The sequence below is a fragment of the Vanacampus margaritifer genome, chromosome 12 (genome assembly GCF_051991255.1).
Source record: "Vanacampus margaritifer isolate UIUO_Vmar chromosome 12, RoL_Vmar_1.0, whole genome shotgun sequence".
NCBI classification, from domain to species: domain Eukaryota; kingdom Metazoa; phylum Chordata; class Actinopteri; order Syngnathiformes; family Syngnathidae; genus Vanacampus; species Vanacampus margaritifer.
The window spans coordinates 7,749,798-7,762,388 of NC_135443.1; the positions used below are offsets into that span (position 1 = coordinate 7,749,798).

At 35.8% G+C, this 12,591-nt stretch overlaps 1 protein-coding gene and 1 long non-coding RNA gene across 2 annotated transcripts; one reads left to right on the forward strand and one right to left on the reverse strand.

Annotated features, from left to right (window-relative positions):
- On the forward strand, nt 1–9,881 carry LOC144061539 (inactive pancreatic lipase-related protein 1-like). The gene is made up of 12 exons (XM_077582092.1): nt 1–55; nt 1,562–1,713; nt 1,830–1,949; nt 2,999–3,133; nt 3,894–4,002; nt 4,170–4,289; nt 6,060–6,176; nt 6,354–6,472; nt 7,697–7,826; nt 7,991–8,105; nt 9,198–9,365; nt 9,763–9,881. Exons 1-12 carry the CDS (start codon nt 1–3, stop codon nt 9,830–9,832), a joined length of 1,410 nt encoding a protein of 469 aa, XP_077438218.1. The 3' UTR covers nt 9,833–9,881.
- LOC144061540 (uncharacterized) lies at nt 8,607–10,849 on the reverse strand. The gene is made up of 3 exons (XR_013296203.1): nt 10,726–10,849; nt 9,708–9,771; nt 8,607–9,342 (listed from the first exon to the last, which is right to left on the reverse strand). It is a non-coding gene; the product is annotated as an uncharacterized LOC144061540 (long non-coding RNA).
- Nucleotides 10,850–12,591: the final 1,742 nt, after the last annotated feature.

Consider the following 12,591-nt stretch of genomic DNA (forward strand, 5'->3'; position numbering starts at 1 on the left):
ATGTCGCCAATGTGGAGTTTAGGTCTGCTTTGCTTACTTGCTGGCGCATCTTACGGTAAGTTGTCTCTTGATTTTAACAGCATGAAACATTTTTTTTTTCTATTGTACAAGTGCATCTCAATAAATTAGAGATTACAATATGAAAATTTAAACTGTATAAGGTATTGATTCATTGCACATATATATTTCACGAAAGTCTTTTTTTTTTTTTTTTTTTTTTTTTACATGTCATTGTTTGTAAACTGTTGACATTGTTGTCAGTTATTTGGCGCAGGGGAGCACATGAGCAGCCCGCAGACCAGTGATGGGACATTGTGATTTCCTAGAAATGTTTGTAGCTCTTTGACTGCCAGACGTTTTCAGAAAAGGGATGCCGTGGGTGCCAGCCGATTTTAAGCATTTTGACTGATCTTTCAAGGTCCATAGAAAATTATGTGTTTGGACTATGGAAACACACATACTGACAAAAAAAGATTGGACTCTCATCTTCCATCAGAAAAAAAAGAGTTTGTTTCTACCTTATTCCGTTTTTGAGTAATCAACAATAGAAAATGGTTAGTTTCACCTGTTTTGAAAAAAACGTCTTTTAACATCTTTGGCACTCCTCCATAGAATTTTACTTAACGTTATTTAACGTTTTTGGCTGTCAAAGAGGTAGACATCATTTGAACACTGCCAAAGATTTATACAAAAAAGTGTTGCATGATGATATTTACCTCGTCAGATTATTGAGAGAAATCATTCACATGATTAGTGTCTCCGATATGATTGATTTTTAATAATAACATAATAACATCATTAACTCATACACTCCCAGTAACTGAAGCAACCCCCTTCGCTCCTGGCTGTTTTACTGGATTTTGATTGATTTTGCAAGGTCCACAGAATATTGTGTTCTATAGTTATAAAAACACGGAAATTACCAAAAGAAAGATTTGAGTCTCTTCTTTCATCAGGAAAAAAATACGTGTTTTTTGCATCTGTTTCCCTTGTGCAGCAATTAATATTAGAATATAGCTAAGCTTCATCATTATTCACAAACCTGGCAAAAAGAGCTTTTTGCAACATGGCCCTGGCCGATCTCTTATACTCTGCTGCCACCCGCTGGCAGTTTCTTGTAATAGCTACTATTGCTTTAAGCAACCTCTTCATGTCAGAAGCTGTATCAAAGCCTTCTGTATGCTCTAGCATAAAACTAAAACAGAAAAAACGTATAAATACGTTTTTTGTGAGTAAAGGTAAAGTATTTAAAATATATATATTTATACGTTTTTGGGTTTGAATGAGTTAAAGATAATTTGATACAATTTATTTCAGAAATGTGTATCAAATGTTGCATGAAGTATCCAAGAAGTAGTTCTCAGTTATTTTTACTTAGAGACCCTTAAGGAGCTCCCTTGAGTATATTATTGTAGATTGTTCTACTGAGCAACTAGTCAATGGTGTAGTTTTCCTTTCCAATGAGTACAGAAAATTGATGGATGGACGGATGAGGGCCAGAAACAGACGTCCCCCATGTAGTCAAATTTGTGATGTAACTGCACGTCCTTCATATCTGCAGCTACTGAGGTCTGTTTCGGTGAGCTTGGTTGCTTTAATGACTTTCCTCCGTGGGGGGGAACCGCCCAAAGACCTCTCCCTGTTCTCCCATGGGCCGCTGAGGACTTGGGCACCCGCTTCTTTCTCTTCACACAGAGAAACCGTTACTACCAGGCAAGAAGCAGCCTCCCCTATTCATTTTTACTCTGTTCATTTATGACGATTCAAAAACATGGTTCTAGTACAAAGTGACCCTCATTAAGCCGTTTTCTTGTTGTTGAACCCTCCAGGAGATAAAGACTGACTCAACCATCCATGCGTCAAACTACGCTGGCACAAGAAAGACTCGATTCATCATTCCTGGTTACCTGCAAAAAGGAGATGAAGACTGGCCACAAGCAATGTGCAAGGTTTGAAAAGTGTACCAGTCAGCCAATTGGGCCTCGGGTTTCACTACATGCCACTTGGTTACTGCTCAGTTTTACTCTAAGCAGTTTGTATTGCATGAAAAAAAAAAAAGCTGTATTGTATGTGAGAAAATTATGGGAAGCACACCTAAAACATCTTCTGACAATAATATGTTATATGTGACCTCACTAGTCCAAACATGACATTCTGATTAATATTACATTTATGGAATGTGTGTTATGCACCAAAATCCCCCCCATTATTATCAATATCAGAAGGCGGCCATTTTGCAACTTACTGTCGACTGAAGATGACATCACAGTTCCTCAGGGCTCAGGCAACGACCAATCACAGCTCACCTGTTTTCGAAGCTGAGCTGTGATTGGTTGTTACCCGATACCTGAGCAACTGTGATGTCATCTTCAGTCGACAGCAAGTAGCAAAATGGCCGCCTTTTGATATTGATAAAAACAGCTGGATTTTGCTGCTTAACTCATATTCTACACTCTAAAAACAGTTGGGTCAAACTAACCCAACTATGGGTCAAAAATGGGCCGATCCTCTACTTGGATCTATTTGACCCAACTTTGAGTTAAGAAATGGGTATTTTAATGTAAAACAACTCATAAATATTGGTCAGATCTTTTACTTGGGTCAAAAAAATTGGGTTATTTCATATAAAACAACCCCAGAAAGTTGGGTCAAATTGACCCATAAAATGGATCGGTCCATTTTTGATCTATAATTGGGTTACTTTTGACCCAACTGTTTTTTAGAGTGTACCAACGCAATATTAACCAAATTAATATTTTTAGACAAGTTTGGCTGAATGGTATATATTATTGTCAAGAATGGGGGTGGGGGGGGGAGCTTCCCCTTTTAGACAAACATTTTATTAACATGAGTATAGAGGTATATGGTTGATTAATAAACAAACCCAATAAAGAGGAGATTTCTCAGGAGCACTGTTATCATATTTCTTTTGTTTCCTTCCTAAAAGCAAATACTTCATATTTGTTGATGAAATTGACAATTGCATTCCGATATCCAGGTTATGCTGAAGTGGGAGAATGTGAACTGCATCGCTGTGGAGTGGAAAAAGGGCGTGAGGGCTCAGTATGCCCAGGCAGCCAATAACGGCAGAGTGCTGGCGGCACAAGTGGCATCCATGATGACATTTCTCATGGTACATTCATTTCCTGACTCTTCACACTCACAAAATACACAAAACATCATTCTGATCAAATTTAAGGGGAGATGTGAAAATGAGCTGGAAAAAGTGTTTAAAAGCTGCAAATGCATCAAATCGAACTGAATCATCACTTTAACCCTGGAGAAGCCAAGAACCCTTTTCTTCTTTGGAAAATTATGAATTATACATTAAATGACTGTATAAGTTCACTGAACACCAAAATATATGTTTTTTCAATTTTAATCCTTGTTTTTTGAACTAGCTCAGAGTTGCTAATTTATCAAAATATATATATAAAACATACTCCTAGGCATTCTGCAACATGATATGAAATAGATAAACAAAAAAAACACCATTTTACCATCTGATGGTTTGCTGAGAAGATGGTTTTGTTTGGATTGATTTCCAGCTCAACAAAACAGCATGTTGCCAATATTCATCCACCAGATGGCCCCATGCAGGGGTCAGAAGTGGCACTCTGGACTTTTGAAGTTAAATTTGTAAAAAAAAAAAAAAAAGGTCTTTGTTATTTGAGTAGCAGAATTTATAGGGGCCAAATTTGACCCCGTGTGTTCTCCAGGGTTAAAATATATCAAGATACACATTGAATCGGCTTTTATTGGAAAGACACTATATAAATTAAAAGTAGTTTTTCAATAATTTGTAAAAATAAATATCACTCACGATATAGTGTTGTTAACATTTGGTGGTGGTTCAGTATCATTAACTTGAATGAACATATTTCCCGTCCCAGGGCAACTACAAGCAGAAAGCGGATAAGTTCCATATTATCGGTCATAGCCTCGGCGCTCATGTCGCTGGAGAAGTCGGTAGCAAGATCAGCGGCCTCGCGCGCATCACAGGTAAACCTGACACGCACATTATTGCTTGACTTACACTCTACATTTGACATAGAAAAAGCCGCTCTTTGAACATGTTAGAGTTATTTGCTATACCCAACATTGTTGAGTAAGAGACGCGGGAACAATGCCAGCCTGCTTCGTGATCCGTCCCGTCTGTCATTCCGCAGGACTGGACCCAACTGAGCCTTACTTCCAAGACACAAATGCAGCAGTGCGCTTGGACACAACTGATGCCGCCTTTGTTGATGTCATTCACACCGACGGACATCCTTTCGGCTCAAAACTAGGTACGCATTATTGTTGGGGAAAATGCGGACTTTGAATTGAGGGATGAAAGTTCAAGTACTTAAGTACCACTGATTGTCACACACACACATAAGTGGGTTGAAATGTGTTTTCCACATTTGACCCATTCCCTGAGGGAGCAGTGAAAGCAGCGGCACCGTGCTCGGGAATTTTTGGGGTGATCTGACCCCTCCCCCAATTACAACCAGCAAGCATGGTGGCTATGAGTCACATTTTTATAGTCTTTGGTTTTGAACCCACAACCTCTTAATTTCAGGCCAGACTAAAGTTGTTTTAGTTAACTAAAAAAAAAAACATAAAAAAAAAAAAACATTAAAAAAAAAAAAAAAACATAAAAAAAAATTTACGTTAACGAAATAAAAAAGAAAAAAGAAAATGCTTTTTAAAAAACGAAAACTAACTGAAACTACATTTTACAATTACAAAATTAACTAAAACTATAATTATAGTAAAAATGACCTTAGTTTTCGTCTTTGGTAATTAAATAAATACATGAGCCTTTGGGGTTAATTTTTGAATGTGATATTAAGTATATTTATTTCAATTTTAACCAGAATAAGGATAAGTTTGACAGTGTGTCGCACAAAAGTGATGTCATCTAGCAGCAGCCAATAGAAAAGCACCTTCCAATGTCATAGCTCAAATGTGTCCATTTTGTGTGCTTGACTTTTGGCTCCAATGGCCTTGCCTGCTTTTTCCATTTAATTCAGCGGAAAGGCAACGCTACGTAAGAAGGGCGTTGCTTTTTTTCGTTTTTACCGTGGTATTTATTAAATATTGCATTTTTTTTTTTACTAACAACTAATACTAAAACCAAGCATTTTTGAACGGACAACTAATCAAAACTAACTAAATTTAAAAAACATAACTTGAAAAGGAAATAAAGACTAACTATAATAACAATTCCAAAACTATAATGGGCCGGACACTTGACCACTCGTCTACTGAGCTGATCATTACAAATGAATATATTCACTAGCAAAATTCACATTTAGTTAAGCATAACGCGCAAGTTCAAGCAGTCTTAATATAGTGTAGGTTGTGGACAACACTCATTATACAAGAGAGACCTAACATCTGCCTCAAGCGAGACAGATGAGATAGAGATAAGGGTTTGTTATGACAAAAAAAATAAAATAAACGCACATAGCGTTAGGATTACCAACCGTAATAAAAAGTCCCATTTCATGATATGTAACAATAAGGTAAGATCGTTTTTAATTTAGCTTGTTATGATTTTTTTTCTTCGTTTTTCAAGATGGTGCATTCAGAGTTGCAAGGCAAGTAGGGAGCATATAAATTCTATTTTCGATTTTACAAGGGAGTCAGTGCAGAGGTTGTGCGTCGTCCTCAGCAGTCAGCAATTGAGTAGCACCAACTGCACAATCTTTAGAGACTTGCCGCAACCTGATAACTGACCGTTTTCAAAAATCATAGGAGTGATTTGATTTGAAATTGTTCTCCTTGACTACTGTTGTACGTCGGAGTTACAGCTATTTCTTTTTTAAACAAAAACAAAACAAAAAAATAATTAAAAAATAATAATAATAATTTTAAAAAAAAAAGGAGTACTGCTAATAATTCCGATGTGATTAGATCAGCTATGGTTTTATGTAACACAACGTTTGAAATACACAATTCACGTCTAATTCGAATTGATTTGTCCAAAAAATAAAAAAAATTTTTTAAACATGACAAAAAAAGATGAATTATTAATTTGAATTGATCTTGTTTTGGTTTCCAACGTGCAGGTCTTGGGATGTCCCAGCACATCGGCCACATTGACTTCTACCCCAATGGAGGAGAGCTGATGCCTGGTTGCAGTGCAAACAAAGGCAGTGAAACAGACCTGGACGCCGTCTGGGAGGGTAAGTTGAACGCACATACAAAACACAGGTGGCCTTTTATCAGATTGATTTAGGGGAAGATGCTGTTTGCGTGTAAAAGTTGATATCATGCCGTTTAAGATTGACATTGCCATTAGCACAGTACAGTAGCTTCACTTCACTTCTTACTTTCTCTTTGTGGTTTCTGTTCCCTGTCAGGTACAAAAAATTTTGATGCCTGCAATCATGTCCGGGCCTACCAGTACTACGAGGAGAGTATGGTTAAACCTCGAGGCTTTGCGGGGTTCCCTTGCTCCAATGCGGCCAGTTTCGCAGCTGTAAGTATTTCTATCAAACTGCCAACTAACACACATTCGAAAATGGTAGCTTGTGCAAAGTGATGATTGGTGTGCATTCGATTTTTTATTTTTTTTTTCACTTTTATTTATTTATTTATTTATTTATCATTTTGTCAGCTTTGGTCCTCCTTAAATTTTGGGCCGTCCGTGTAAAAAGCTTTGAGAAAGAATTGTAGGCAGAGTGTAATGGCGGTATATCCATGGCAGCGTGTTTATGGAGCCAGCACCTGTTGCGGCAATGTGACACCGACACGGCTGTGAACAATTTATTTACTTTTAGAAGTCGATTCGGCGAGATTGGATTTTTGTGGCGGCACAGGGGAGATATAAACAGGCTTCCATGGTGTCTTCCATTGGGACAACTTGTATCTGCAGCTGTTGGTGATAATGGCAGTTTATCCTAGCTTTGGACGCGTCTTGATCAAAGGCGGCATTGTGGTATTCTTACGGTCGGGATATGCTGGGCACAAATCCAGTTGGTTCCCACACAGTTACTGTACATGCACTTTTTGGACAAAATAAATTGATGAATTTATCAGTAAGAACATTTCTTCCGAAAAAGGCTCATTCACTGCCATTGACGACCATAGACGTCAAAAATTCATGTGAAGTATTTCTATTAGTTAAATTTTTTTTTTTAATTTCATTAAATTTTTTATGAAAACCTAGATTTTTTTTATCGTACATTTATAATCTATCTATCATGCGATTAATTACGATTAAATGCCCCTTATTTTTAATTTTAAAAAATTAAATTAGGCCTGTCAGGCGATTTTTTTTTTTTTAAATTGTAATTAATCACATGACTTCACTAGTTAACTAATCTGTTCTAAATTTACAATATATTTTTTCTAGGTTTTCATACTCTTGTTAGCAAAAGTGGAAAAAAATGTTAAACTAATAGAAATAGTTCAAATGAATTTCTGACGTCTATAGCAGTCAATGGCAGTGAATGAGTTCTAAATTTATCTTCATCGTCTTTGAGATGAACTACAACAGAGACTGAGAGCCTGCAGGCCCTTCTTCTGTATGGACAACAATTCCGTAGAATCAAACGAACATCTTCTTGCTACCTCTTATCTCACCAAATCAGCCCCAAGTGTAAATCCGTTTAAATCGGTGTTGAAAACTATGACCATTCTTATGAACAAGGTCGTTTAAAGCAATTTTAAAAATCAACATTTCCAAATTTCATCTTTCCAGGGAAAATGTTTCCCGTGCGCTGACGACAAATGTCCCATGATGGGCATGTATGCGGACAGGTTCCCTTTGACTAATCTCACCTCACAGACAAAGTACTTCCTCAACACTGGCAGTTCTGAACCCTTTGGACGTAGGTACCCTTTTTTTTTTTCAGCCTAGAATATATTTCATTTTGAAGTTCAGATTAAGACAGGGCTGGAGAGGGTTCAGGGGTGTTGATATGTAAGTGGCTCAATGCTCAGGAAACCACAGGAAAACTGTCACCTTATTTATTTATTTATTTATTTTTACTAGGTTACAGCTACAATGTAAAGGTAACTTTGGACGGTTCCAGCTGGCCTAACCCTGGCTTCATGTATGTGGTTCTTGCTGGAGAAACTGACAGCACAAAGGAATACCAACTTCATGTGTAAGTCATCATAAGACAATTATAAAATGAAATAACACCCTCAAAGGTTTTGTTTCAGACGATTGCGCACTTTACCAGATTTCCTCTTGTTCTGGCATTAACTCATTCACTGCCATTGACGGCTATAGATGTAAAAAAAACAAACACTTTATTTCTATAAGTTTAACATTTTTCTATGAAAACTTAGAAATAAATGTTTTGTTGTACATTTAGAACAGATTTAAAGTTTGTGATTAATCGTAGAGAAGTCAATTTTAATTGCCGGACACCCCTAATTTTTTATAATCTTTTTTTCTTTTTAAATAGAAAAGATTATTGCAAATTATTTTTTTTAAAGAAAAGATGATAGAAAAATTATAATAATTAAAATATAAAAAAAAAAAAGATTAAAAATTTTAAAATATATATATTTTTTTAAAGAAAAAATATATTTTTTAAACATATATATATATATATATATATTTTTTTTTTTAATTGTAAAAAAATTGAACAAATAATTAATATATTTTGTTAAATAGAAAAGACAATATATTTTTTTAAATAATTACTTTTTTTTAAAATAGAAAAGACTATTAAAAATTAGGGGCGTCAGGCGATTAAAATTTGTAATTGTAAATAATTGCATGATTTCACTAGTTAACTCACGAATAATCACAAATTTTATATCTGTTCTAAATGTACAATAAAAAAAATCCAAGTTTTCATACTCTTGTTACCAAAAGTGGAAAAAAATGTTAAACTAATGGAAATTGTTCAAATGAATTTTGACGTCTATAACCGTCAATGGCAGTAAATGAGTTAAAAAGTAGAATTTAAAATTGACAGAAATATCAGAATGACTAATGGAAAAAAAACATCCCTGTGCCAGACAAAACTTAATATCCAACATCAAAACAAAGAAGAAGAAAAAAAAAGTGTCCCCAAATGCATTACTTGCTATTGTAGTCACACATAAACTGGATACACCAATAAATGCCATGAACGCATACCATAATATTTTAAGCAGTTCATGGCCACATATCTCTTGAAAGCTTTCAATTTCATTGTCAGTCCATGAAACTGTACTCAGTGATCTATGCGGCCTGTTTTCAGTGGCACAATGAAGCCAGGAATGACCTACGAAGTGCACATTGATGCCGAGGTTGACGTGAATACCGTAAGTGAAGTCAAATTTCGCTGGAACAACCACATCTTCAACCCCTTGAATCCAAAATATGGGGCAACAAAAGTGGAGCTGCTGAGGTCAAAAGACAAGAAGGTGTAAGTAAAAAGAAAAGAGAATAGATCTTGTCATTGTCACATCAATTTACTTTTCCACATTTGTTTGCCCACATTGCCACTTTTTCTCTCGACATATAAACCAATCAGTGTCATATTGGCAATTTAAGAGACATGTTTCTGCAGTAAAAGAAGAAGTACTGTGCATGTCCACTAGAGCGCAGCACTGGACTGTTATCTTGAGAGAGTGCGGCTCCAGCCTAAAAACAATACCGCTTAAACATATTTACTTTCTAAATTATATGCATGTGTTTTTCCCCAGTGTACTCTATTTCCCAATATTCAATTCCTTTTACAAGTAATGTTAAATACACTTAAAATTACCTCAATTTAAAGTAACTGGTGTCCATTCATCTCTGCTTGCTCTTTCTCTTTGCAGCACCCACTTCTGTGGAACAGAAAATGTCGCAGAGAATGTGATTCAATCGGTGCTTCCATGCCAAGTTTAGCTTAATCACCAACATGCAACTGTCATTTCAATAAAGATCTACAATTCAATTTATTTCCATTTTCTTCAGCCATTCACCAAATACACAGATACATTACTACGTGAGATCTGACGTATAATCCCTCAAGGGGAAATTCAATTCAATGTTTCACATCTCATTGTGAATCAGATCGCACTTCCTATTTCCCACATGATACTTGCCTTCGCAGGAAGTGACGTTACTCAAATTACATGCAATTGAAATTGCATGAAACATTTTAAATTGTAATTATAAAATGACCTTGGCGGCAACACAACAATTTTGGCCCATTTGAAGTGAAAGATGACATCAGTGCAATTTGACTGGATGCTTAGGACAGTTTGACACTAAAGTCAAACACAATTTGTTCAGGGATGATGATTGGTTTGGATTTTTCTCTACACAAAGTAATGCAAATTGAAGAAAAAAAATGTTTCATGGTACTAAATTCTTTTCCTGCCATGTTCTTCTTGAAAGCCAGTTAACAATTTTATGATCAATCAATCGAAGCTCCGAGTTTAAACACCCAAAAGTGGAACAATTGGACTTCAACTGAGAAAAAAAAAAGCATCTACAGTCAAATGTAAGCCTAATGCTACATTCATAACAACAGCGGGGAGGCGTATAGAGTTTTTTTGGAAGCGCAAAAGAGAGCACACGTATTTCTACTTCTTTCCTGGCACTATACAGTCGCGGCACTATTTTCTCCAGTAGCGCTTTTTTTTTTTTTTTTTTTTTAAAGTACGTGTTTACTTCCGCTTAATCTGGCAGGCAGGTGGTAGCGCTAAATAGCTTTAGCTAATGTATGCTAAACGCTATTGCTACTTCGGTAATGCTACACCATGGTAAAATGAAAAAAGTAACACATTTCTTACCTAGCGTTGCATTTTGGCTGAGTTAAATGAAAAAGCAGGCGAGCCGAGTCAAAAGTCAAGCAGGCAAATATCTCATTTAGGAGCTACGTCATCATCTGAAGGTGCTTTTCTATTGGCTGCTGCTAGATGACATCACTTTTGTGTGACACGCTTTCAAACGTTTTTATTCCGGTTAATATCGAAATAAATATACTTAAGATCACGTTTAAAATCATCTCCAAAGGTTCATGTATTAAACTAATTACCAAAGAATAAAATGAAGGTCATTTTTACGGAAGCTTTTTTTTTCACTGACTATTTTTCGGGGGGAGCTTTTGTTTTTTTGAGTATTTTTTTTTTTCAGTTTTATTGAAATTTTCCCTGTTTTTTTTTGTAATTTTTTTTTTGTTAAAATATATATATATTTTTTTCTCTGTTGCATATGGAGGTATGCGGGAAAGTGTCCACTTCCGCTATTAGCGAGTCTGCAACAAGTCACTTGGAGTTCAAAGGTAAAACAAAAAATTTACTCAGAAAAACAGAACACCAGCTCTGTTTTTCGGAATATTCTTTTTCCTGTTTTTTTAAATCATTTTTTTCCTGTTTTTTCAAATCATACCCCCCCCCACCTGTTTTTCTGAATATTTTTTTTTCAGCCTGTTTTTCTGAATATTTTTTTGACAGCAAAAAATATTCAGTAAAACAAAAAAAAATATTCAGAAAAACAGAAAATAAAAAAATAAAATACTAAAAAAAACAAAGCTCTCCCCAAAAAAATGTCAGAAAAACAGGAGTTTTTTTTTTCTTTCTTCAATTGAATACAATACGCTTCCGTACATTTTGGCTAGAATCATAGTTAGTTTTATTTAATTTTGTAAACATAAAATTCAGTTTCAATTAGTTTTCATTTAAAAAAAAAAAAAAGCATTTTCGTTTTTATTTTATTATATTTTTGTAAACTAAACTAACCTTGTATATCTATGCAGTAAATATGCATCTTTTTTTCATCACAAGTTTGAAATCAACAATTTGATTAAGAAAAGTCCATAATAACTGCCTCAGTTGTGTTATTAAAAAGTTGCTCCAGTCACACTCCAGGGTTTTATTAATTCCACACATCAAGCTGCTGACATACTTGTTGTCACTGTCAAGACCTGTCAGGACAGGGAAAGGGTAAATATTACCCTTATTAACGCGGAGCCATCATGTGCCACTTATGCAAACACAAAATCAACAGCAAATGACATGGTGAGATCACTGGTTTCACTCGCCTCATTTCAATGCACAAAGTGTCACATATATGTGTAATTCCAAAGTCTTGAGCGTGTACGTTTGTGAGCGTGTCGCCACTGCACTCATTAATCTGTCCGTGGCCTTTTGCCGCTTTATGAAGTCTTGATTGTGCGTCATTGTTTTGGCTTCATTTATTTAAACGCACACCCTGTAATCACGCTTGCAAATACGCAGCTTTAAAAAAGGCGAGCTGCCATTTTCATCATGATGCTAACAAAGTCTATTTGAAATCACTCCGAGCTGAGCCATCAGCGCTCGCACAATACCAATCAGAGGGAGAAACTCTTCGCTTCCGCGCTTCAAGACTGACTACATTAATAATATTAATAAAACAGCAAAGTGAATGTGTGGGCTAAGAGGTGGCGTTGGGGGGGGGGTCTTGAAATCCTCTAAAGACATGCGTCTTTGTCTCACAGTTTTGTTTCTCTTTTCATTATTGGCTCATTGAAAGTGAAGGCTAATGACAAAATAGCCGACTAATTCCTGTAATTATGTGTGTTTGTCAGAGAAAATTTCTAAATGACAGCACTTCCTTTTCTCTCGCTCTTTAAGCTAGTAGCTTCGGGGGTGGCGTCGTCGCTAACAAAGCGTCTT

Coding starts and splice junctions, on each gene's coding strand:
- LOC144061539 (XM_077582092.1), top strand. CDS start 1: ATGTCGCCAATGTGGAGTTTAGGTCTGCTTTGCTTACTTGCTGGCGCA. Junction 56..1,561: donor ACTTGCTGGCGCATCTTACG/GTAAGTTGTCTC, acceptor TCATATCTGCAG/CTACTGAGGTCTGTTTCGGT. Junction 6,473..7,696: donor ATGCGGCCAGTTTCGCAGCT/GTAAGTATTTCT, acceptor TCATCTTTCCAG/GGAAAATGTTTCCCGTGCGC.